Raw genomic sequence first — 24,682 nt, forward strand, 5'->3', positions numbered from 1 at the left:
AGATAGACTTTTAGCAACACAAGAGGAAGAACTGATCACTGAAGATTACTGAAGGTGACTGCAGAGCAAAGATTTCAGACAACACAAAAACCATGGCATGTGGCTTGCAGTCCTCACACTTTTCTTTCTACTTTTTTTTTTTTAATTTCTTCTAGAGCAAACAGAGTCCTCATGCTTTTCTACAAATACAATTTTAGAAAATAAAGGGCATATTTTATTTGTATTTTATATATATACTTAAAAGACTTAAGATTTTTAACTAATTTAAAAATTCAATTTGTGTTCTTATAGTTATTTTAAAGCCAGATTGTTTCATCATGTCCAGAGAACAAAAGGTAAAAACTAATGGGGCAAAGTAGAGTTCTCTCTGTATCATTTGTAAAATGAAATTAAATAGTTCCAAGGCTGGGCGCAATAGCTCATGTCTGTAATCCCAGCACTTTGGGAGGCCAGGGCAGGAGGATCGTTTGAGACCTGAAGTTTAAGACCAGCCTGGGCAATATAATGAGACTTCGCCTCTACAAAAAAAGAAAAGAGGCCAGGCGCGGTGGCTCATGCCTATAATCCCAGCACTTTGGGAGGCCGAGGCAGGCGGATCACCTGAGGTCAGGAGTTTAAGACCAGCCTGACTAACATGGAGAAACCCTGTCTCTACTAAAAATACTAAATTAGCTGGGTGTGGTAGCGGGTGCCTGTAATCCCAGCTACTCGGGAGGCTGAGGCAGGAGAATCTCTTGAACTCGGGAGGTGGAGGTTGCGGTGAGCCGAGATCACGCCATTGCACTCCAGTGTGGGCAACAAGAGCGAAACTCCATCTCAAAAAAAAAAAAAAGAAAGAAAGAAAAAGAAAAGAAAAACAAATTTCAAAAATCAGCTTTGCCTGGTGGCACACACCTGTAGTCCCAGCTACTTGGGAGGCTGGGGTGGGAGGATTGCTTGAGCCTAGGAGTTTGAGGCTGCAGTGAGCTATGATCATACTACTGCACTCCAGCCTGGGAGACAGAACGAGATCCCATCTCTGGAGAAATACAATAAGATAAAATAATTAAATAGCTATTTTAAAAAGTGTTTATGTTACAGAACAATAATATTTTTCTTCATTTACAGGAGGAAGAAGAGTGCTTCTTTGGGTTTATGCTCTCTTCTACTGGGCTTTATGTATTTATTTATTTTTAATACAGAGGGTCCTTTTATATTACATACTTCATTCCTACAGTGCTTCTAGCCTCAAAAAGTACTGGCATAGTACATGTGTATTCTCTCAGTAAGGAGATGCTGCCACCTGTAGGGTGGAGGACATAGTCACGTTGTTACAACACAACCCAGCACACACCAGCACATCTCCTCTTCCAGCAGTGTGCCTCCCAATCACTCCTTTCTGGTCCTCTTTATGACTATTAAGTGTTTAGTTCATTAGGTCTTAACCTGGCTTGCACATGAGAATCACCTAGAAAGCATTTCATAAATGCTCATATCTGGGCATCAACTCAGACCAATTAAATCAGAATCAGAAGACTTCTAATGGTGGATTAAAAGGCATGCAATCTAGACTTTGAGGAACTTAGGGAATGAGAGAAGAGCCCACCACACTATACCCCCCACATTCAGATAAAAAGCCAGTAGAAACTACAGTTGAGACTTCAACAACATGGGTTTGAACTATGTGGGTACACTTAAAAGCTGTTTTTTCCTACCAACCCAGGATTGAAAATACACTATTTTCAGGATGCAAAAACTGCGTATACATATACAGAGAGATGACTTTTTGTATAAACAGGTTCTGCAGAATTGATTGTGAAACTTGAATATGCAAGGATTTGGTGTATGTGGAGATCCTGGAACAAATACCCCACATATACCAAGGGACAGCTATATATTTTTTAATGTATTATTTTCAATACATGATGCTAGGACCACTGGATATCCACACATGAAAAAATGAAGTTAGACCTTTCTTTTCTTTTCTTTTCTTTTTTTTTTTGAGACAGAGTCTTGCTCTGGTCACCCAGGCTGGAGTTCAGTGACGCAATCTTTGCTCACTGCCACTTCTGCCTCCCAGGTTCAAGTGATTCTCCTGCCTCAGCCTCCCAAGTAGCTGGGATTACAGGTACCCGCCACCACGCCTGGCAAATTTTTTTGTATTTTTAGTAGAGAAGGGGTTTCACCATGTTGGCCAGGCTGGTCTCGAACTCCTGACCTCAGGCAATCCACCCACCTCAGCCTCCCAAAGTGCCGGGATTACAGGTGTGAGCCACCATGCCCAGCCCTTTCTTTATACTATACATAAAAATTAACTCAAAATGGATCAACTACCTAAATTTATAAGCTAAAACGATAAAACTTCAAAGAAAACACAGGGAGGGAGGCTTCATGATTCTGGGATTCAGCAATGGTTTCTTAGATATGACACCAGAAGAACAAGCAACAAAAAAAATAAATTGGACTTCATCAAAATTAAAAACTTTTTGTAGAAGACAAGGGAAGGGGAAAAACTTTAAAAATTCTGTGTCTCAATACCATCAAGAAAGTAAAATGACAACCCACAGAATGGGAGAAAAATTTTGCAAATTATGTATCTGATAAGGGGGTGGTCTATATAGAATACATCAAGAATTATTACAAATCAGTAATAAAAAGACAACCAAATAAAAAAATAGACAAAGGATTTGAATAGCCATTTCTCCAGAAAAGATATAGAAATGGGCTGGGCGCAGTGGCTCACATGTGTAATCCCAGCGCTTTGGGAGGCCAAAGTGGCAGGATCACTTGAGGTCAGGAGTTCGAGACCAGCCTGGTCAACATGGTGAAACCCTGTCTCTACTAAAAACACAAAAATTAGCTGGGTGTGGTGGCGGGCACCTGTAATCCCAGCTACTTTGGAGGCTAAGGCAGAAGAATCACTTGAATCTGGGAGGCAGAGGTTGCAATAAGCCGAGATTATACCACTGCACTCCAGCCTGGGTGACAGAGTGAGACTCCATCTCAAAAAAAGATATACAAATGACCAATAAACACACAAAAAGATACTCAACATTATTAACCATCAGAGAAATGCAGATCAAAATCACAATGAGATACCATTTCACATCCACTGGGATAGCTACAATCAAGAAGTCAGACAAAAAGTGTTGGTAAGGACATGGAGGAATTGAAACTCTTGTAGACTGCCAGTAGGAACATAAAATGGTACAGCCACTATGGAAAACAGTCTGGCAGTTCCACAAAAAGTTAGGCACAGTTACCATATGACCCAGCAGTTCCACCCCTAGGTATGTACCTAAGAGAACTGAAAACATATGTCCACACAAAAACTTGTGCACAAACGTGAATAACACTATTCATAACAGCCCCCAAATGGAAGCAATCCAAATGTCCATGAACTGATGAAAGGATAATCACAATGTGGTAGATCCATATAATGCAAAATCACTGGACGATAAAAATGAATGCAGTACTGATATATGATACAATATGGATGAACCTTGAAAACACTGTGCTAGGTGAAAGAAGACAGTCACAAAAAACTACAGATTATATAGTTGCATTTAGATGAGAAGTCAGGAATAGACACGTCTTTTTTTTCTTAATACCTTTTTAACAAACCTGCAAGGAACAGGCAAATCTATAGAGATATAAAGTAGATTTCCAGATGGGAAGTGACTTATCTGAGACCACCCAGTCAGTGTCACCTGAGCCTCATCTGGACCTCACATTCTTTTCACTAAGCCATTTTTGATTAGCAGCCAGGAGGATGGATTAGAAAGCATTAAGAGCCATACTAACAATAACACCAAAAAACCCCCAGAAATTAAGATGCAGCATTTCCAATTAAAAATAAGTCAGGAGTAGACGATCTCTGGAAAATGAGATCACCGCTGATTTTTATTTTCTTTGTGATTTTCACATTTCTCAAACTTTTCCTGCATCAATTTTGTAATCACAAAATTCTCATGGTCACTTCTAAGGAACATCATTGGGCACAAAATGAGTCAGAGATGTACAGCAATGCATGACCATGGCACCACAGGGAAGAAGCAAGGCATGATTTGCCATGCCAATGACTTTTTGGTTCTCCACAGAGTTGTATTCAAATATTACAGCTGGAAAAATGAAACAGCACTGAACTTGGAGACAAGCTTTGCCAATTGCTAGTGAGATGATTTCAGTTAAATTACTTGGTCTATTTCTGCATCCAAAAAATAAGAGGATTGGATCACAAATTTTAGAGTCTCACTCTAAAATTCTAAGAATCTATGAACACTTCAGGAAGGAGAAAAATTCAATTCATTAGAAACTAAAGACTCATGTTCAATTGCATTCCTATTCCTATTCCCACCCTATATGCCAGGTGCTTTGCTAAACACTCTAGAAACATTATCTCAGTGAAACCACTGTGATCCCATAAGGTAGCTGTGATCTATTCCATTTCATACATGTTCAAGGCTCGGAAAGGTTTCATAACTTGCCAGGATATGAACCCAAGTGTCCTGAATTCAGGGTTGGTGCATGCTGCCTCCCTTACCAAGTATTTTCCTATTCTGAGCTGGCAGTTCGGAAACCATGTGTCTCTTGATCACAACCGAGCGGCTGAGAACTGGAAAATGATTGACTACAATGATTCCTGCAAATAAAGCAAAGTGATAACTTATCATTATAATATTTTTCACATCTTGGTTTTGTGATTAGTGATTCTGAGATGCCATTTTCCTGTTTAAATTAACAAAGACATTCTATGAAAGCAAGCAGGAATAATATTCATTTAAATACATTACAATTCATTATCTAACAATACCCAGTCAAAACCCATTAAAACTCAGTAGAGGACCAGAATGGAAAGGATCTAGAAAGGACTTCTAGAAAAAAAATTCCAGTGAAAAACTAGTGTGCATGTTGGGAGGTGGGGTCACATGCAGGTATCCCTCAGGCAGAAGAGAACATCACATTGGTGTGCCGGTAGGAGAATCCTGAAGCGGACTGAAGTACAGGTGAGGAAAACAGGGTTAATCATCATCATTTTTGATGGCTGTTTTGCAACCTCTGTAAGCCCCCTCACGTCTCTTTTTTTTTTTTTTTTTTCTTTTTGAGACTGTGTTGCCCAGGTTGGAGTGCAGTGGTGCAATCTCGGCTCACTGCAAGCTCCGCCTCCTGGGTTCAAGTGATTCTCATGCCCCAACCTCCTAAGCAGCTGGAATTACAGGCTGGGATTAAAGGGATGATATTTTTTGTTGTTTAATTACTATCATATCCAACCAAATGCCAACAGTATCCCTCTAGCAAGACAATACAAAATGGCACATGCCACCATACCTAGCTAATTTTTGTCTTTTTTGGAGAGACAGGGTTTCACCATATTGGCTAGGCTGCTCTCAAACTCCTGGCCTAAAGTGATCCACTCACCTTGGCCTCCCAAAGTGCTGGGATTACAGGCATGAGCTACTGCGCCTGGCCTGTAAGCCCTTTCCATATACATAAAAATCTTTTTTTTTTTTTTTTTTTTGAGATGGAGTCTCGCTCTGTTGCCCAGGCTGGAGTGCAGTAGCCGGACCTCAGCTCACTGCAAGCTCTGCCTCCTGGGTTCACGCCATTCTCCTGCCTCAGCCTCCCCAGTAGCTGGGACTACAGGCACCCACCACCACGCCCGGCTAGTTTTTTGTATTTTTAGTAGAGACGGGATTTCACCGTGTTAGCCAGGATGGTCTCGATCTCCTGACCTCGTGATCTGCCCGCCTCGGCCTCCCAAAGTGCTGAGATTACAGGCTTGAGCCACCGCACCCGGCCTAAAATTCTTATTAAACTCCCAGTTTGTATCACAAGAAAAAAAAAAAAAGGTTTCTTTTCTTGTTGGGTAATTCAAGTTAGAATGATATTACAACACTGAGTATATTTTTGCAAGCCGTGCATCCTTCTTTCCAGAGATTATGACACATTTCTCAAATTATCAGAAAGGTAGTTAATGGCACCTTGACAACGTTTCTAAGAACAACTGTGGGTTTTGATGATAAGCCCTCTTTCTGGCTTTGGTTATATCAGTAGTCCTAAACTGGAAAAGATTCTGTCCCCAGGGATGCCCGGAGACATTTTTTACTGTCTTGCTAGAGGGACACTATTGGGATTTGGTTGGATACGATGGTAATTAAACAACAACAAAAAATCTCATCCCTTAAAAAAAAAAAAAAAATCAAGGCCAGGCGTGGTGGCTCACACCTGTAATCCCAGCACTTTGGGAGGCTGAGGCGGGCAGATCATGAGGTCAGGAGATCAAGACCATCCTGGCTAACACACTGAAACCCCGTCTTTACTAAAAATACAAAAAATTAGCCGGGCATGGTGGCGGGCGCCTGTAATCCCAGCTACTCAGGAGGCTGAGGCAGGAGAATGCAGTGAACCCAGGAGATAGAACTTGCAGTGAGCCGAGATCGCACCACTGCACTCCAGCCTGGGTGACACAGCGAGACTCCATCCCCCGCCCCCCAAAAAAAAAATCAAACACAAGGTCATTGCTATGCGTCAAGCATGAGAGGATTGAGTGAAATCAGCTGAGGCTTGATGGCAATCCATTTACCTGCAGAAAGTAATTCCAATTCTGGTTGAAGTGAGCTTTGCCACGGGGGAAATTCTGACGAGTTAGCCTGATTCTAACACTGGCATAGACCTGCAAGGGCACAGGCAGGATCACTAGAGGACACTACTTTAGAATAATAGTTCTCAGGGTAATTCTGCTCCAAAGGGGACATTTGGCAATGTCTGAAGACATTTTTGATTATCAAAACTGGACAGGAGTTGGGCACAGCAGCACATATCTATAGTCCCAGCTACTCGGGGGGCTGAGGCAGGAGGATCACCTGAGGCCAGCAGTTAGAGGCTGCAGTGAGTTATGATCACGCCTGTGAACAGCAACTGCACTCCAGCCTGGGCAACATAGGAAGGCTCCAGGTTTAAAAAAAAAATCATAAAAAAAATAAAAATCAACAAACTGGAGGAGTACTATTAGCATCTGGTGGACAAAGACTAAACATCCTGCAATGCACAGGACAGCCTCCTCCCACCCCTCCTCAAAACGAGGTTGAGAAACCTTGCTTTCAAGAGAGGCCTGTGGGACGTAAGCCCGAGAGTTGTTTCACTTCTGGAGTACTTCAGAAATAGGAGAAGACGAGTGAGAGCTCTGATGAGATGTTCTCCACAATTCCTTCTGGGTCTCTGTCTATGAAGAAACAGGGTAGAGGCATATATGACAGAAAAACTCGGATAGAACTTACCAATACAAATGTTTGTTTAAAGCAGAAAGCAAGTTAAGAGAAATGTAAACTTCTCTTTTGCCCTGTGTAACAGACAACTAATTCCTCTATAGAGATAAGTAAGTTCTGAACACTCATATGTCATTACCCTGGAGTCTCTGTTTTCTGAAAAGCTATGCCAGCGAGGCAACTCTAAGATAGAAAACTGATTCATCTAGTTAAAGCACAAAAGGGGAAACAGTACGGTTCAAAAGAAAGTTTCAAAAGTCCATCAAGATATGTCCAATCTTCAACACTAGGAGCTATATTCAAAGTAAATTAAATTTTCTTTTTTCCCTACTTGGCTCTTTAATATTACACTACCCATGTAGTATGGTATCCATTCTTTAGTGTTATGAATATATTCCATTCTATTTTATCCAGTGATTCCCATTAATTTAAGATATGTTCTAGTAAAGAAAAAGTGCTCCTTCAACCATTGTGGAAGACAGTGTGGCGATTCCTCAAGGATCTAGAACTAGAAATACCATTTGACACAGCCATCCCATTACTGGGTATATACCCAAAGGATTATAAATCATGCTGCTATAAAGACACATGCACATGTATGTTTATTGCAGCACTATTCACAATAGCAAAGACTTGGAACCAACCCAAATGTCCATTGATGATAGACTGGATTAAGAAAATGTGGCACATATACACCATGGAATACTATGCAGCCATAAAAAAGGATGAGCTCATGTCCTTTGTAGGGACATGGATGAAGCTGGAAACCATCATTCTGAGCAAACTATCACAAGGACAGAAAACCAAACACCGGGTGTTCTCACTCATAGGTGGGAACTGAACAATGAGAACACTTGGACACAGGGTGGGGAACATCACACACCGGGGCCTGTAGGGGGGTGGGGGGAAGGTGGGAGGGATAGCATTAGGAGATATATACCTAATGTAAATGACTAATTAATGGGTGCAGCACACCAACATGGCACATGTATACATACATAACAAACCTGCACGTTGTGCGCATGTACCCTAGAACTTAAAGTACAATTGAAAAAAAAGAAAAAGTGCTCCTTAGATTATAATAAGAACCACTACGAAGAAACAAACATCAATTAAAAGGAAAAATAACTGATAAAACATTAAAATGATTAATATGATTTAAAATAGTAACTTAAAACTATAATAAATGCTTAAAATTTACAATCAAGGTACAGGCAGAGCACAGTGGCTCACACTTGTAATCCCAATACTTTGGGAGGCTGAGGCGGGTGGATCACTTGGGGCCAGGAGTTCGAGATCAGCCTGGCCAACATAACATAGCGAAACCCTGTCTCTACTAAAAATACAAAAATTAGCCAGGCATGGTGACGCATGCCTGTAATCCCAGCTACTTGGGAAGCTGAGGCATGAGAATCGCTTGAAGCTGGGAGGTGGAGGTTGCAGTGAGCAGAGATCACACCATGGCACTCCAGTCTGAGCAACAGAGTGAGACTCTGTCTCAAAAGAATAAAAAATTTAAAAAGAAATGTAGTATATACATACAATGGAAAATTATTCAGCCTTAAAAAAGAAAGAAATCCAGATATTTGAAACAACATGGATAGACCTGGAGGACATTATGCTAAGTGAAATAAGCCAGACACAGAAGGATAAATACTACATGATACCACTTGTACAATTAATCTAAAATAGCTAAACTCATAGAAGCAAAGAACAGAATGGTGGTTACAGGAGGCTGCAGGCAGGGGGAAACAGGGAGGTAGTGGGCAAAGAATACAAAGTTTCAGTTATACAATATGAATAACTCCTAGAGACCTACTATACAGCACAGTGCCTAGAGTTAACAATACTGTATTGTATATTTAAAAATATGCTAAGAAGGCAGGTCTTACGTTAAGTGTTTTTATTGCTAACAGTAATAATAAATAAGAAGGCAGGAGGAAACTTGGAGGTTGATGGATAGGTTGATGGCACAGATTGTGGTGATGGTTTCACAAGGGTATGCTTATGTCCAAATTCATCAAGTTGTACACATTAAATATGTACAGCTTTTTGTACAAAAATAGTACAATGAACATCTGGACATCCTTCACTTAGATTCACCAGTTATCTCCATTTGGCTATATTTTCTTTCTGTTTTTACCAGAACTACTTGAAAGTTACTTGCAACACATTATGAAATCATTTCTAAATATTTCAACATGCATCTCCTAAGAATAAGGACGTTATTCCGTACAACCATTGGCATTATTACCATACCCATTAAAATGAGTAATTCTCGGTCGGGCGCGGTGGCTCAAGCCTGTAATCCCAGCACTTTGGGAGGCCGAGACGGGCGGATCACGAGGTCAGGAGATCGATACCATCCTGGCTAACACGGTGAAACCCCGTCTCTATTAAGAAATACAAAAAAAACTAGCCGGGCGAGGTGACGGGCGCCTGTAGTCCCAGCTACTCGGGAGGCTGAGGCCGGAGAATGGCGTGAACCCGGGAGGCGGAGCTTGCAGTGAGCTGAGATCCGGCCACTGCACTCCAGCCTGGGTGACAGAGCGAGACTCCGTCTCAAAAAAAAAAAAAAAAAAAAAAAAAAAAAAAAATGAGTAATTCTCTTAATATTACCTAATACTCAGTCTATAGTCAAATTTCTTTAACTACCAAATTTTTTAGAAAGACCACATAGCTATTTAAAAATCCAGGATCCAACCAATGACCACACATTGAATTTGGCTGCCGCGCCTCTCTTTAATCTACTTAAATCCAGAACAAGTCCCCAGCATTTTTTTTTTTTTTTTGCCTTTTATGACATTGACCTATTTGAAGCAGAAGTCTCCACATTTTAAGCTTACCTTTACTTGCTTCCATCCTCACCTTTTCCAGTTTCTACTATTAGAAAAATGCCATAATCCTTCCTTTCTAAGTTTCTGGTACTCTTTCCCTCCCTCCCTCCCTTCAGAGGCAAGTTCCTTTGGGGGTTGGGGGAGAAAGTCACTCACTTTCTTGTTTCTCAGGTTTCCATTATTAACCTGTTGAAATCATATTTCTGCCTCCTCACTCCAACAACATTGCTTTCACTGAGGCCACAAATGGCTTTCTAAACGCCAAGATCGAAGGACTTTTTTTCAGTTATTACCTTATCTGAACTCTCTGCAGCAGCTGCTGTTGCTACCCCATTATCTCCCACAAGTGTACTCAAACCTTAATGTAATTCTCTCGTTCTCTTCCCAAGTGCTGGTATCCACCACAGTTATCCTTGACCTTCTTATTCCCTCCAACGCTTTGACCACCAGCTATTAGTGATTCCCAAATCTCTTCTCCAGCCTACGACTCTCTCCAGGGTTCAAGACCCATTTATCTACCTGCCTACCAGACACAATGATCCAAGTTTCCCATAGCTCCCTATATGTAATGTGTCAATAACCGAACTTACTGTTTTTCTCCTTTAACCCATTTCTCCTACTGCACTCCTTTTCTTAATGGAAACACTAATCCTCCAAATTTAAAAACTATTCTCCTCCTACCTCATTCCCACCAATGAAACTATCACTAAGTCCTCTCGATTCAGCTTCCTATATAATTCTCACATTCATCCCCTCCTCTCTACCTCTACATTAACGGCACAGTTAAGGCCCTCAACGTCTTTCCTAGGGACCAACACAAAGGGTAGTTAATTTCTATACTTCCAGTTCTCCTCTTCCCCAATCCATCCTCTACTTTGTCCAGTTTTTTATTTTTTACTTTATTTTTATTTTTTGAGACAGGATCTCACTCTTCGCTCAGGTTGGAGTGCAGTTACACAATCTCAGCTCACTGTAACCTCTGTCTCCTGACTTCAAGAGATTCTCGTGCCTCAGCCTCCCGAGCAGCTGGGAGTACAGGCGCATGCCACCACACCCAGCTAAATTTTGTATTTTTTTTGGTAGACACTGGGTTTCACCATGTTGGTGAGACTCCTGACCTCAAGTGATCCGCTCACCTTAGCCTCCCAAAGTGTTGGCATTAGAGGCGTGAGCCACCACACTCGGACACTTATTTTTTTGAAACACAAATTGGTTCATGCTAAGCACCTTCCAACACTCCCCATCCTCTGCAGGAGCAGTTTAGCATGGCGACTAAGAACACAGATACTGGAGTTGGAAAAAGCTGGATGCAAACTCTAGATTTTACCACTTAGTGTGTGGCCAGGAGACACTACTTATCCTCTCTAAGCCTCAGAGTTCTCATGTATAAAATGGGGATAATTATTTCTACCCCACAATGTTTTAAGAGAATTATAAAATGATGTAACACCTTTGTTCCAATAGCCAGACAAATTAAATACCTAATAACAATTATTTTAAGATAAAGTCCCAAGTCAAGCATGGTGCCTCATGCCTGTAATCCTGACACCAGGAGGCTGAGATGGGAGGACTGCTTGAGCCCAGGAGTTCAAGACCAGCCTGGGCAACATAGCAAGACTTTGACTCTACAAAAAAAAATAAAAATAAAAATTGGCCGAGTGTGGTGGTGCACGCCTGCAGACCCAGCTACTCGGGAAGCAGAGGTGGGAGGGTAGCTTGAGCCCAGGAGTTCAAGGCTGCAGTGAACCATAATCGCACCACTGCACTCCAACCTGGGTGATGGAGTGAGATTCTTTTTAAAGATAAAGTCCAAATTACTTACCATGGCCCTTTATGATCTGGTCACTGCCTACCTGTTCAGTTTCATTTCCCATCAATCCTTCTTCACATTCTACACTGTTACATGGTTTCATATCTTTTTGCTTTTGCATACACAATTTCCTCTGCCTAAAAAGCCTAATCTCCAGTGCTTTGTCCAATAAGTGAACTCTTTAAGACGCTGACCTCAGTTTTTGTCCTATGAACCTCTAGGGCTTTGTATTACATCTATTTTCCTGTCTACCTCCCACCCTAAATAGTGTTTCTTGAAAGCAGAGATAAATGGAGAAAACACAAAAAACTAAGAACAGACATGGGAATTCACCTCAGATGTCGAATCAGATCAATGTTGAACAAATTTATAGAAAGGACCTAAAGTTATCATTCCGAACTAACTGAATGTAACTCATGGTTCATGGTTTATTCACGTTTTATTCTTTTATTCTTTTTTAAAAATGCAGAGGTCGGGAGGCTGAGGCAGGAGAATGGGGTGAACCGGGGAGGCGGAGCTTGCAGTGAGCCGAGGTCGCCACTTCACTCCAGCCTGGGCGACAGTGCGAGACTCCGTCTCAAAAAAAAAAACAAAAACGCAGAGGTAGCATCAATGTGATGAGGGTTTAACCTTAGCAGGTTAGCAATCTAGCATTTGGACATTGTTTTTGGTTTGTGGAGCAGCTGTCGAGGAACACGTATTCAAAGCAGGTCTTGAAAAATGCTTCAGTCCAAGGCAGAAAAGGTCTGACAGAGAAACAGGACCTCTTTCTGGTACGCAAGTTGGGCTATTTGAACCTTTAGTCAACACTTTAATGTAGCAGAATTGGATTTATTAGTTTTTATTTTAAAGGCATGTTGTTCCCTAGAGGGAAATTTTGACAACTCAAATTCAAATAAACGAATTTGTTAAGGGAGAGACGTCTATAGAAGATTCCACCACAGGAACTACCAAATGAGCAATCAGAAAAGCCAGAATACTAAGTATCTGGAAGTAGTCTCCGTTATAAAGTGATTGATGACTAAATACTTTAAAAGAAACATATTTGCGAATACTATGGCTATGAGGGCTCTGAGACTAGAAAAAGTGTGGCCTGCACAGTTAACAGTCATAAACTACTACAAAACATGACGCAGGCAAATTTCCTTCTACTAAGAGGTGATTACAAACAACTATTTTACTGGTGTCAATAAACCAAGTCATATTTCTTTCTGAAATCCAAGATGCCAGGTTTATCACATACCAAGTACACGCTTGAAGGAAAAAAAAAAAAAAATTCCCCCTAAAAATTATTAGAAAAACATCTTTCAGAAGGGGGTGGGGAATCTACTCTTAATTTCTTAAAAATTCCGTCAAAAGGGCAGAAATCTGGACTTCATTAGCAACGCTCAAGTTTTGGACACTGCTGTGATGCCTGAGAAGCAAGTGCAAGCAAGGTCGACCTCGTTTTGCTCTCCCCGGCGTGGTCAAGGAAAGTGACAGATGTCTTAAGGGAGTCGACCCCGCGGGAGCTGCCAGGGGATGCTGTCAGTCTACAAAACTGGAGAGGCTCAGAAAAGGGATCAGCGCTGGGATAGAGGGTGGTAGCAGCGGCGAGGAGCGGCTGCGCGAGGATGTCAGAGACGGGCGCGGCGGCGAGGCTGTCACAGGGCGGCCTCCCCCCACCCAGCCTCGGGCCCCAGTCACTCACATGCGGGGCTCGCGCCCCCTCGGGCTCCTCCCGCCTCGCGGACAGCTGCCGCCGGGCAAGGAGGATGGGCAACTTCCTGTTTCCGGGAGCGCGACCCGGAAGCAACCCCCACTCCATGGGCGAGGCCTTGTCCCTATAGTAGTTTCTCCTCTCGTCCAGCGCTTCCGCCCAAAACGGAACACTCAACGTCGTGGCGAGCGCGGGAGCTCTCGCGATATCTGGAGAGTGCAGGTTATTGCTCCCCCTGGCGTCTTTCTCCCGATCGGGCTCTTTTCGCCCTAGTCCTAAATCCTTGTCTCCCTTATTTACCTGGACTGACACACAGACTTCATAGCTGAACTGACCCATTGAACGAGCATTTACTGAGTCCCGTACTATGTGCGAGGCAGTGTGTTAGGCATTAAGGGATGGGAGTGGAAGGGAAACGTAAATGAAGAGCAGCCCCTTCCTTCCGGAAGTTCCTACTCTTGAGAAAGACAAACAAATCCCTCCAATTTACACTCAGCCCATTCATTACTGAGAGCTTACTCTGTTGAAGAAAACTTCAGGCGAATTAAGTTTAAAGGAGTTTAATTGAGCAATGAAAAATTCGCGAATCAGGCAACTCCCAGAATTGCAGCAGATTCACAGACTACCAGGGTGCCTCATGGTCAGAACAAATTTATAGACAAAAAAAGGCAAAGGGAGGTACAGGAATCGGAAGTAGGGTACAGAAACAGTGAGGTTGGTTACAGCTCAGTGTTTGCCTTCTTTGAACGCAGTTTGAATATTCAGCAGGCTGTGAGTGGTTGAAGTATGGCCACTGGGATTGGCCACTACTCAGTTATTATTACAGATGTATGCTATTAGGTTAGGTTTTCAATTTTGTTTGACTATTAAGCTACATTACAGTTCATCTACAAGGACTTAAATATAGAAGGACAGAGTCCTTCTTAGGCCATACTTAGTTTGCCTTAACAATTCCCCTGTTTTGGTCATTTTCTCAATTTTGAGAGATTGACCAAAACCTTAGTTACTGATGTTATCACTGTCATAAGTGTACCTATATGGTTTTGAAACTCACTAGGAAACAGTAGAACAGTGGGTTTTGCAGGGAGAGAATAAGGACTGAGTAGAGGATACCTCCTTATGCTGGAACATCCTGTTTACAGGAGAAAAACAAAACCTGGTCTGTTTTAGCATTTATGTGTTTTTTTAAAGCCTTAGTTTGATTATGTCACATTTAGCATGAGTGACTCCATTTTAGTTTGGTTTGTTGGGGCCTAGTGCATGAGCTCAGTCCAAAATAATGGCCTCCCATAATTTTGTTTAAAAAAAATTTCCCACTTTTGGCCAGGTTCTTACTTAGGTGACAGTGTGACCAGAACTTAGGGCCTTAGCACCACTCTCAGTTACCACCATTTTGGGTTTCTGGTCTCAGCATGTCATTCATAGGTTATGGTGCCCTCATGGTCACACATTTCTTTCAGTTTTCGTTATTCCAGTTGAAGAGAGACCATTTGACATTCTAGAGATGGCTGCATGGAAGCGTTTAAAACCTTTGAAAGAATACAGTGCACCAGGGAGACTATTATGATTATTGGGTGGATAATAGCAAGAGTTAGGAGTATGCTCCTTAACCAGGGTCCCCATAAGCCAAACCACCTAAAATTAAATAGATAAAAGAATGAGCTAGATGAAGAGTCTACTTCCTTGACTAACAGGTCTTTTCACTAATCCCCTACAACTGAATATTTATTTTTATTGTATTTACTTTTTGAGAGGGAGTCTCGCTCTGTCACCAAGGGTGGAATGCAGCAGTGCGATCTCAGCTCACTGCAACCTCCGCCTCCTGGGTTCAAGTGATTCTTCCACCTCAGCCTCTTGAGTAGCTGAGATTACAGGCACCTGCCACCACGCCAGGCTAATTTTTGTATTTTTAGTAGAGACAGGGTTTTGCCATGTTGGCCAGACTCTTGAACTCCTGACCTCAGGGGATCCACCCACCTCTGCCTCCCAAAGTGCTGAGGTTACGGGCATGAGCCATCATGCCTGGCCAGAATTGTTTATAATTTACATTTGCTTTTTTCTCCATAGGCCACAAGTGTCAGCAGCTGCACAGGTACTTCTCTGTTTAGCCAATTCTATTATTTAGTATAACTTTCACAGGAGAATTTAAAATCTGTTGTATAATGATAGCCTTTAAAGTAGAATTTGCTGTAGAGCCTATTATGAGGGAGACATTTCAAATTATTGCCTCTTTTATTCTAAACCATGGAAAAAGGACCTAACAAATGATGTCTTTCTAGAAGAGTGAAGGCCTATTGTCAATGTTCTCTTTAATTCATGATGTGGGTTAAGAGGAGTTTTGACTGGTTATGAGGCAATATATGTACCACTAAAGTTTGTTACCTACTTGGGCCTTCATCTTTTATCTATTGAAGTATAAGGTTATTCATGTTTAAGGCTGGTTGCAAAATCCTTCACAAATAAAAGTATACCCTATAAGTGCATATAATAGACCCCCTTTTAATTTCTATTGTTCATAGAGGCATAAACAAGGAAAAAATATTCAAAGATAAGAGTCTTGTGATAGTAGAAGTTTTGATCTATGATCTTGGAAAAGCTCTTCACATCAAGGATGCCATCTTCTTCTGGGGAGAAACTTTTCTGGTTAGTTTTACCTTAAGGGTTCCAATGGGTGTACAGTTCCAGGAGTGTGGAGGGACCCTCCTCAGTTGTGAGATTATGAACCCAAGGTTTAAAGCTCCAAAGTTTTGCTGTAGTGTGGATGGCAAGGACAGTCTTTCTCTTTCTCTGGTGTTCTCAGACGATCCAATCTGCAGGTTCTAGATTGTGAAGGGATTGTCCTCAGTGAATCATAAAAAGTTTTCTTTGCCTGGTGAAAATACACTATAATCTACATCAGCCCTGTTGCATGGGAAAGCTTTTATACAACCAGAAAACATGCATTGAAAATGACAATTGAATGAAATCCCTTTATAAATGTTTAAATGGCCCATCAGGTAGCCAAATGCATCTGAAGCTTTGATTGTCTTTCCAGGAATATGGAACCAAACACTGGATTTAAACTATTTCTGCAATGTATAAGTCACCACATCAATATATTAAATTTGGATTATTTTATCTTTTCCGGAACCTTTAATAAAAGCTTTAAGGACTCAAGAAGGACAAGGTGGCTGTCCTGGTTCTTCATGAGTCCATGCTTAACACTGGACTTATGTCCTCTTGAATACCAGTTGTTTCTCCAATTTAGGTGTATAGCACTGATAAGTAATGGGTTATCATAGGTAATTTGACTTAGATCATGGAGTTCATTCAAATTGTATATTTAAACAATTTTAGTATTGGCTGATTTAGCACGATAATCTAGAGCTTGATTTTGAAAGGTCTGTTAAATACCAAAGGTTTAAAACACTGGATATTACAAAATAGAATCTTAGGTTACTGGCCAGGCGTGGTGCCTCACGCCTGTAATCCCAGCACTTTGGGAGCCCGAGGCGGGCGGATCACGAGGTCAGGAGATCGAGACCATCCTGGCTAACACGGTGAAACCCCGTCTCTACTAAAAATACAAAAAAATTAGCCAGGCATGGTGGCGGGCGCCTGTAGTCCCAGCTACTCGGGAGGCTGAGGCAGGAGACTGGCGTGAACCCGGGAGGCAGAGCTTGCAGTGAGCCGAGATTGCGCCACTGCACTCCAGCCTGGGCGACAGAGTGAGACTCCATCTCAAAAAAAAAAAAAAAAAAATCTTAGGTTACCATAAGTCATTCATTTAGCCAAAATGATAACCTAAAAATAGGAAGGAGACTTAGCTTTCCAAACAAGATCCAATGAGGATAGCATGAGGCCAACTGACTGTCTCCTTTCTTTCCTTCCCCCACCAATATTTTTTTTTGTAGTTTACTTAAAAGGTAAACAAAAACCTTTCATTATCTTTTAATATTAAATAAAAATCCTTTCTAAAAGAGAAAACCAAATTTTATGTTTCCTTTAGTGTACTTTTAATGTTAAAGCTAGTTTTTAATAACATTTTATAAATCTATTCAGTTTTAGTTAGTTTGACCATAAGGTAAGATTTTTATAAACCTTTTATAATCCTGTACTATTTTTTTTCTCAGAGCAGAAAAATCTTCTAAGAAAACTCTCTTGTGCTTTTATTCCAATGTCCAATTTATGGAAAAAAAAAACTGAATAATGCCATTTTAACTTTAGCCAATATGTTCACACATAGAATCCTTATAATTAATTTTTTTGGTTTTTTTGTTTTTTTTTTTTGAGATGGAGTTTCGCTCTTGTTGCCCAAGCTGGAGTGCAATGGTGTGATCTTGGCTCGTTGCATCCTCCGCCTCCTGGGTTCAAGTGATTCTCCTGCCTCAGCCTCCCCAGTAGCTGGGATTACAGGTGTGCAATACCACACCTGGCTAATTTTTTGTATTTTTAGTAGAAACAGCATTTCACCATGTTAGCCAGGCTGGTCTTGAACTCCTGACCTCAGGTGATCCGCCCGCCTTGGCCTCCCAAAGTGCTGGGATCAGAGGCATGAGTCACTGTGCCCGGCCTCTGTAATTAATTTTTATAAACCTTCCACAACTTGTTCAAACCTTTAGCTTTATTTAATTTAAAACAATTCTTTAACCCTCCAACCTAGGCAAAAATTTACATTCCTATATTTTCTTATAATCTCTTACAAAAAACACATTTCATTCTCCTTATACACCTTGCATGTAAACCTATTTTTTCAGTAGTCTCAATTACATATTACAATGTTAACTCTTAGCAACTTTTACTTTTGGCGAAAACCTTGGTAAGTAAGGGATTTTAATTATGTACTCGGTGTGGAGCCCAGGACCCAGACAGAAATGCAGATAAAGGTCCGACTCTTTCCAGCATCTAACTCCAGGTGTCCCAGGCCTTAACTAGCTGTGAAGCAGGCAGGCTGTACAGTTAAGAGTCATGGTGACATTTTATGAAGCATTTAGGAAGCCTAATCACCTTTAAATTGTACAACATTTCTGGCATAAATTCCTTTTCATCAATTATTTCACAAGTTACACAAACTATGTATGACATGTTTAGACTTTCTGACTTGCCCTAAACATCCCTTTTTTTAAACAACTAGTCATTTTACTTTAGGACAAGAATTTACCATACAACATCCTTTCTTATATAAAACCTGTTTTCTTTATATTCTTTGTATAACTAGGGGGCATGGCTAATTCCATATATCCCCAGGCCTTATTTAGAATTTAACGTCTCCAAAATAACGATTTTCAAAAGTCAAAGCAGTTTATGACCTTAAAGCATATAGCAAAGCTAATATCTGACCTGCATAATTTAGACAAAATGTCTTTATTTTATCAATAATATTTAAAGCTGTTTTTATTTCCCAAAGATTACTAAAGTTACATGAACTAAAAGGCATTACAGTTTTTGCTTTCAAAATATTTAAGTGCTTCTTTTTTGTTTAAGCCAATTAATTAGAGCTCTTTTATATGAACATTACACACAACACATATATAGCTAGACAGACAGACAGAAGAAGATTACTATAGTAGTTGTAAGATTTTTCATTTGCCAGTTTTTAAGTTTCTTAATTGGGTAGTGGTTTTATGGTGGAGTCCTTGGAAGAACAGGGCCAGGAAAAGGGTTTCTGGTGCCTCCTGTTTTTCCCATGGATTCCAGGCCATTAGAGCCTGAATATCCACTTTTAGTTAACCTGACTTTTAACCATAGCACTCTTTAATAAAGTCCTTTTAAAATTTCTTTTTTTTTTTTGAGACGGAGTCTCGCTCTGTGGCCCAGGCTGGAGTGCAGTGGCCGGATCTCGGCTCACTGCAAGCTCCGCCTCCCGGGTTCACGCCATTCTCCTGCCTCAGCCTCCTGAGTAGCTGGGACTACGGACGCCCGCCACCTCGCCCGGCTAATTTTTTTGTATTTTTTAATAGAGACGGGGTTTCACCATGTTAGCCAGGATGGTCTCGATCTCCTGACCTCGTGATCTGCCCGTCTCGGCCTCCCAAAGTGCTAGGATTACAGGCTTGAGCCACCGCGCCTGGCCTTAAAATTTCTTATTACTGATTTTACTCAGGCCAAATGGTTGATATTTCTGGCTTTTGAACTTTACCAAAGGTAACCTCCTAGGTGCTCAAGGAAGGAAAATTTAAGATAGTCTGTGGAGGAGAAAAGACTAGACAAGGTTATGCAGATATTAAACCAGAAAGGACTTACTTCCTAAGCAGGGAATGAAACTGGAACTGCCAGTGTGAAAGGCCAGTGAGCCACAGCACAGAGCAGTCTCTACTGCCCTTCCCAGAAGGAGTCTAGAGTAGTTGATTTTGAGCTTGCAGAGGCTTTAATTTTTAGAGCTAACTATGCATAAACCGTAAAATTCCTGTTCCCTGGGAAGTGGAGACCAAGAGAAAGTACTGCCATGTGGTTACAAGGTCAAGCTCCCAAGGACATAAAACAAGATGGAGACCCCATCCAGTTTTTTTGTTTGTTTGTTTCAGGGACCTGCCGGAAAGTTTGTTATTGACCAGCGAGCTTATGGGGTCCTAAGCCCATGTTTTATCCTAAGGTACCCCTTGACCCAGAAAAACAAATTCATAGCACAAATACATCAGTTTAAGACTAGTCTGAGAATTTTTTTCACGTTAATCAAAACCTTACAGAAGAGATAGGTAAATAAACAGTGATTGTTACCATTCATTCAACCATTTGCACAGAGAGAGAGAAGCCAAAAATCCGGTAAGAAATTCTTATCCTTTTGCCGGCATGCCAGGCTTCTGGGTTCCCTTTCCCTCAGTGGCCCCAGTGACCCAACTTGCCACACCATCGCACTGGGGGCCAAGCCGCATCATAAAGGAAAAAAAATTTTTTTTTCTGACCAGAGCAAAATACATGTGATAAAACATAGACATCAGCCACTCTGCTTAGCACCCAGTATCATACTGGCAAGGTTTATATTTGCCTTCAGGTGGGCCCCATCATCTTTAATCCAGTCTCTGACTAGGGGTTTCAACACGTGGTCTCTGGGCAAGCTGGTTGCCCTGAGTAATAGAAAAGATAAAAAAGGGAAAGGAAAGAGAGATCCGAGAGGAAGCTTACCTGTGATCTCCAGGTGCTGTGAGAGATCGATGGACACAAGTGGGTCCTGCAGGTACCTTGCATGTTCACTCAGTGCTCCTGGTGGTCGCTAGAAGCTCCACTTTGGATCCCACTCCTGACACCATCTGATAAAAGAAAAACTTCGGCCAAATTAAGTTTAAAGGAGTTTAATTGAGCAATGAATGATTCGCAAATCGGGCAACTCCCAGAATCACAGCAGACTCACAGAGACACCAGGGGTGACTCGTGATCAGAATAAATTTACAGACAAAAAGATAAAGTAAGGTACAGCAATCGGAAGTGAGGTACAGAAACAGCGAGATTGGTTAAAGCTCAGTGTTTGCCTTATTTGAACATAGTTTGAACATTCAGCAGTCTATGAGTTATTGAAGTATGGCCGCTGGGATTGGCCAACATTCAGCTATTGTTACAGGTATATACTATTAAGTTAGGTTTTCAAATTTGTCTGACTATAAAGCTAGGTTACAGTTCATCCACAAGGACTCAAATATAGAAGGACAGAGCCCTTCTCAGGCCATATTTAGTTTTCTTTAACAGTGTGACAGACTGTACTAAGCACTTTCAATTCATGGAGCCACTTCATCAACTCTATGGCATAAATAGCCCCATAACATCCTCATACAAACAAAACTGAAGTTTATGGAGAGGTTAACTCGCTCAAGATTTTACAGATAAGGAGTGGAAGGATCAGCATTTGAACCTAGACTCCTTATTCTGCCCTGTGTGTAGCGCCAAAGCTCTTAACTGCTTTCTACAAGAAATCTGCAAACAAAATACTACTGGGTTCAGACTAATGCTATAGCTACAGAGGTAGTGTGACAGTGATGTAAATGTATGAAACCAATGAAACAGAATAGAGAGACCAAAACCAGAAAACACATACATGGACACTTGATTTATGACAAAGAGGTGAAATAGAGGAGTGAGGAAAGGATAATGCTTTCAATCAATGGTGATGGGTCAATTGTATATCCATATAGAAAAAAATGAAACTTGGCTCCTACCTCATACCATACACCAGAATAAGTTCTAGATGCATTGCAGATCTATATGATAAAAACAAGGCCAGGCACCGTGGCTCATGCCTGTAATCCCAGCACTTTGGGAGGCCGAGACGGTCAGATCACGTGGTCAGGAGATCGAGACCATCCTGGCTAACACAGTGAAACCCCATCTCTACTAAATATATAAAAATTAGCCAGTCGCAGTGGCGGGTGCCTGTAGTCGCAGCTACACGGGAGGCTGAGGCAGGAGAATGGCTTGAACCTGGGAGGCGGAGCTTGCAGTGAGTGGAGATCACGCCACTGCACTCCAGCCTGGGGGACAGAGTGAGACTCCGTCTCAAAACAAAACAAAACAAAACGGAATTATAAAGCTATAATATTGAGATGTGCAATAATGTCTGTCCAACACTGAGATGTTCTGCAAGAGAGAAAATGCATATGTTGGACTACATTAAAATTAGAAACTTTCCAGTGTTATATTCTGTCCAGGATACATAAGGAACTTTACAAATAAGAAAACATAGCCAAATAGAAAAATAGGTAGAAGATTTGAACACAAAAAGATATCACAAAGAGGATATCTAAATGGCACACATATGGAAAAATAATTCAACTTCATTAGTCATTAGTTGTTAGTGAAATTACTACTGAGATATTGTTGTAGAGGCTTCAGGAGTCCTTAAACGAAAAAGACTGGCAATACTAAGAGTTGGCTCAGAAGCAGAGCAACAGCAATTCTCACAGGCTGCTGGTGCATACATAAATTGCTACAGCCACTGGCCGGGCGTGGTGGCTCATGCCTGTAATCCCAGCACTTTGGGAGGCCAAGGTGGGCAGATCACAAGGTCAAGAGATCGAGACCATCCTGGCCAACATGGTGAAACCCTGTCTCTAGTAAAAATACAAAAGTTAGCTGGATGTGGTGGCGTGTGCCTATAGTCCCAGCTACTTGGGAGGCTGAGGCAGGAGAATCGCTTGAACCCAGGAGGTGGAGGTTGCAGTGAGCCGAGATCGTGCCACTGCACTCCAGCCTGGCGACAGAGTGAGACTGTGTCTAAAAAAAAAAAAAATTGCTACAGTCACTTTGGAACAGTCTAGTGTTAACTACTAAATTATACATGTTACCTATGACCCAGCAATTCTGCTTCTAGGTATATACTCCCAAAAATTCATGCACAAGTGCACTAAGATACATACACAAATATCCATCACAGCACCATTATACATTGTGGTATGTTTGTACAACAGAATACTACACAGCAAGGAAAAATGAAAAATGGCCACTACATACAACATGAATACATCTCACAAACATATTGCTAAGGAAAGGAAGCCAGGCACAAAAAAATACGTACTTTATAACTCCATTTATATAAAATTCAAAAACAGGGAAAACCAAGCTATGATATTAGAAGGCAGAAAGTGATTTACCCTTTGGGAGGAAGGATTGGGTAATGATTGGTAGGGGGGCTTCTGAGGAATTGGAGACATTTTATTTCGTGATTTGATTTGACCCCTCATGGCTTCTGGCTAACTCCAATTTATTTTCTGGATCTCAACCCAGGCTATCACTCCAGGGGAAATTTTTGACTGTTCAAACCTACTCTGGAGTAACCAGAGCTCAGGGAAAACTGTGTGTTTCTTTTTCTTTTCTTTTTTTTTTTTTTTTTGAGACGGAGTTTCACTCTTGTTGTCCAGGGTGGAATGCAATGGCAAAATCTCTGCTCACTGCAGCCTCCTCCTCCCGTGTTCAAGTGATTCTCCTGCCTCAGCCTCCCAAGTAGCAGGGATTACAGGCATGCACCACCATGCCCAGCTTATTTTGTATTTTTAGTAGAGACAGGGTTTCACCATGTTGGTCAGGGTGGTCTTGAACTCCTGACCTCAGATGATCTGCCCGCCTCGGCCTCCCAAAGTGCCGGATTACAGGTGTGAGCCACTGCACCCAACTTACTGTGTGCTTCTTATTACAGTCCTCATTCCACGCTCCTTTAGCTACGTATTTATTTGCCTATCTCTCCTAGAATGTGAGTTTCTTTAGGGCAGGGCACTGTGTGTGTGAGACTCATCCCTGTCTCCTCAGTGCCAAGTGACTGGTAGGAGCTGCAGTAAAAGATTTAGGAAGAAAGTGATCATGATCTTGGGGTGGCTTTTCAATATTCAGACATTGGAGCCTGGGAATGGCACATGCCTCCCAGGATATACAGTAAGGAACTACATAAAGTCCAGAGAAGGGCAACTCAAATTAACAACAGACTAAACAGACCAAGGATTAAGACTTTTTCATCCAGCTCAAGGGCCACAAGGTGGGCATGAACTTCAGATTGCAGGAGGTGTAAAAATTATACTTTAGCATTTATCAGTTTAAAATGTAGTGTTCCGTTCATTATTCATTCAACAAAAGCTGAGCACCCTGTGCTCAGTACTGTGCAAGAAGAGCACAAAGATGAAGGATGCCCAGCTCCTCTCTCAAGAAACTGTCTAGTTTATCTTTACAACCTTGTACATCCTTATTCCTTGTTGACAATTAGGGACACTACAGTTGAACTGTCGTTAAGAGCACAAGTGCACCAGCTGTAGTACTTTAAGCAAGTTATTTAATCTGTAAGGCTCAGCTTCCTCAAAGTAAAATGGGAATAGTAATATCTACCTTGTGGGGTTTTGAAGATTAAGCGTGAAAATACGCAATAAAATGCTTAGCTTGATGCCTGGCACATAGTAAACATTCAACCATCATTATTAGGTGGTGTGCAAAGCATTTACAGCATAAGTTTAGTTACTCTATTTCATTCTTGTCTTCCCTCCAAACATTATAGCTCCTCTAATTTGCTTCTCTTCCTCGGGCCCTGCGCAAACCCTCCTAACAACTTTCAGGTACCATCTATCCCAACCAATGATGTTAAGCCTTGTTCTTGCTCTGATCCCTTTGTCCTGCTTTCTCCTGTGTCTTCCTTTCTTTATCTCCC

The 24,682-nt window shown here is 41.4% G+C and overlaps 1 protein-coding gene and 2 long non-coding RNA genes across 52 annotated transcripts in view; 2 read left to right on the forward strand and 1 right to left on the reverse strand.

Annotated features, from left to right (window-relative positions):
* The window catches only part of C4H6orf89 (chromosome 4 C6orf89 homolog), a 45,700-nt gene that overhangs the window by 20,436 nt on the left and 582 nt on the right, over nt 1-24,682 (reverse strand). For 7 of the 50 annotated variants that reach the window (XM_077999058.1, XM_077999052.1, XM_077999062.1 and 4 more), the window contains exons 2-4: nt 20,692-20,816; nt 16,245-16,409; nt 4,523-4,621 (exon numbers count right to left, since the gene is read on the reverse strand). In XM_077999058.1, coding sequence (XP_077855184.1) covers nt 4,523-4,562 — 40 coding nt within the window. In that variant the 5' untranslated portion in view covers nt 4,563-4,621; nt 16,245-16,409; nt 20,692-20,816. 50 annotated transcript variants of the gene reach the window in all.
* LOC144340394 (uncharacterized) lies at nt 118-8,325 on the forward strand. Its single transcript, XR_013416465.1, has 3 exons — nt 118-547; nt 5,455-5,622; nt 6,351-8,325. It is a non-coding gene; the product is annotated as an uncharacterized LOC144340394 (long non-coding RNA).
* LOC144340395 (uncharacterized) lies at nt 10,019-13,640 on the forward strand. Its single transcript, XR_013416466.1, has 2 exons — nt 10,019-11,027; nt 11,867-13,640. It is a non-coding gene; the product is annotated as an uncharacterized LOC144340395 (long non-coding RNA).

Source organism: Macaca mulatta, chromosome 4, assembly GCF_049350105.2.
Source record: "Macaca mulatta isolate MMU2019108-1 chromosome 4, T2T-MMU8v2.0, whole genome shotgun sequence".
In the NCBI taxonomy this organism is placed as follows: domain Eukaryota; kingdom Metazoa; phylum Chordata; class Mammalia; order Primates; family Cercopithecidae; genus Macaca; species Macaca mulatta.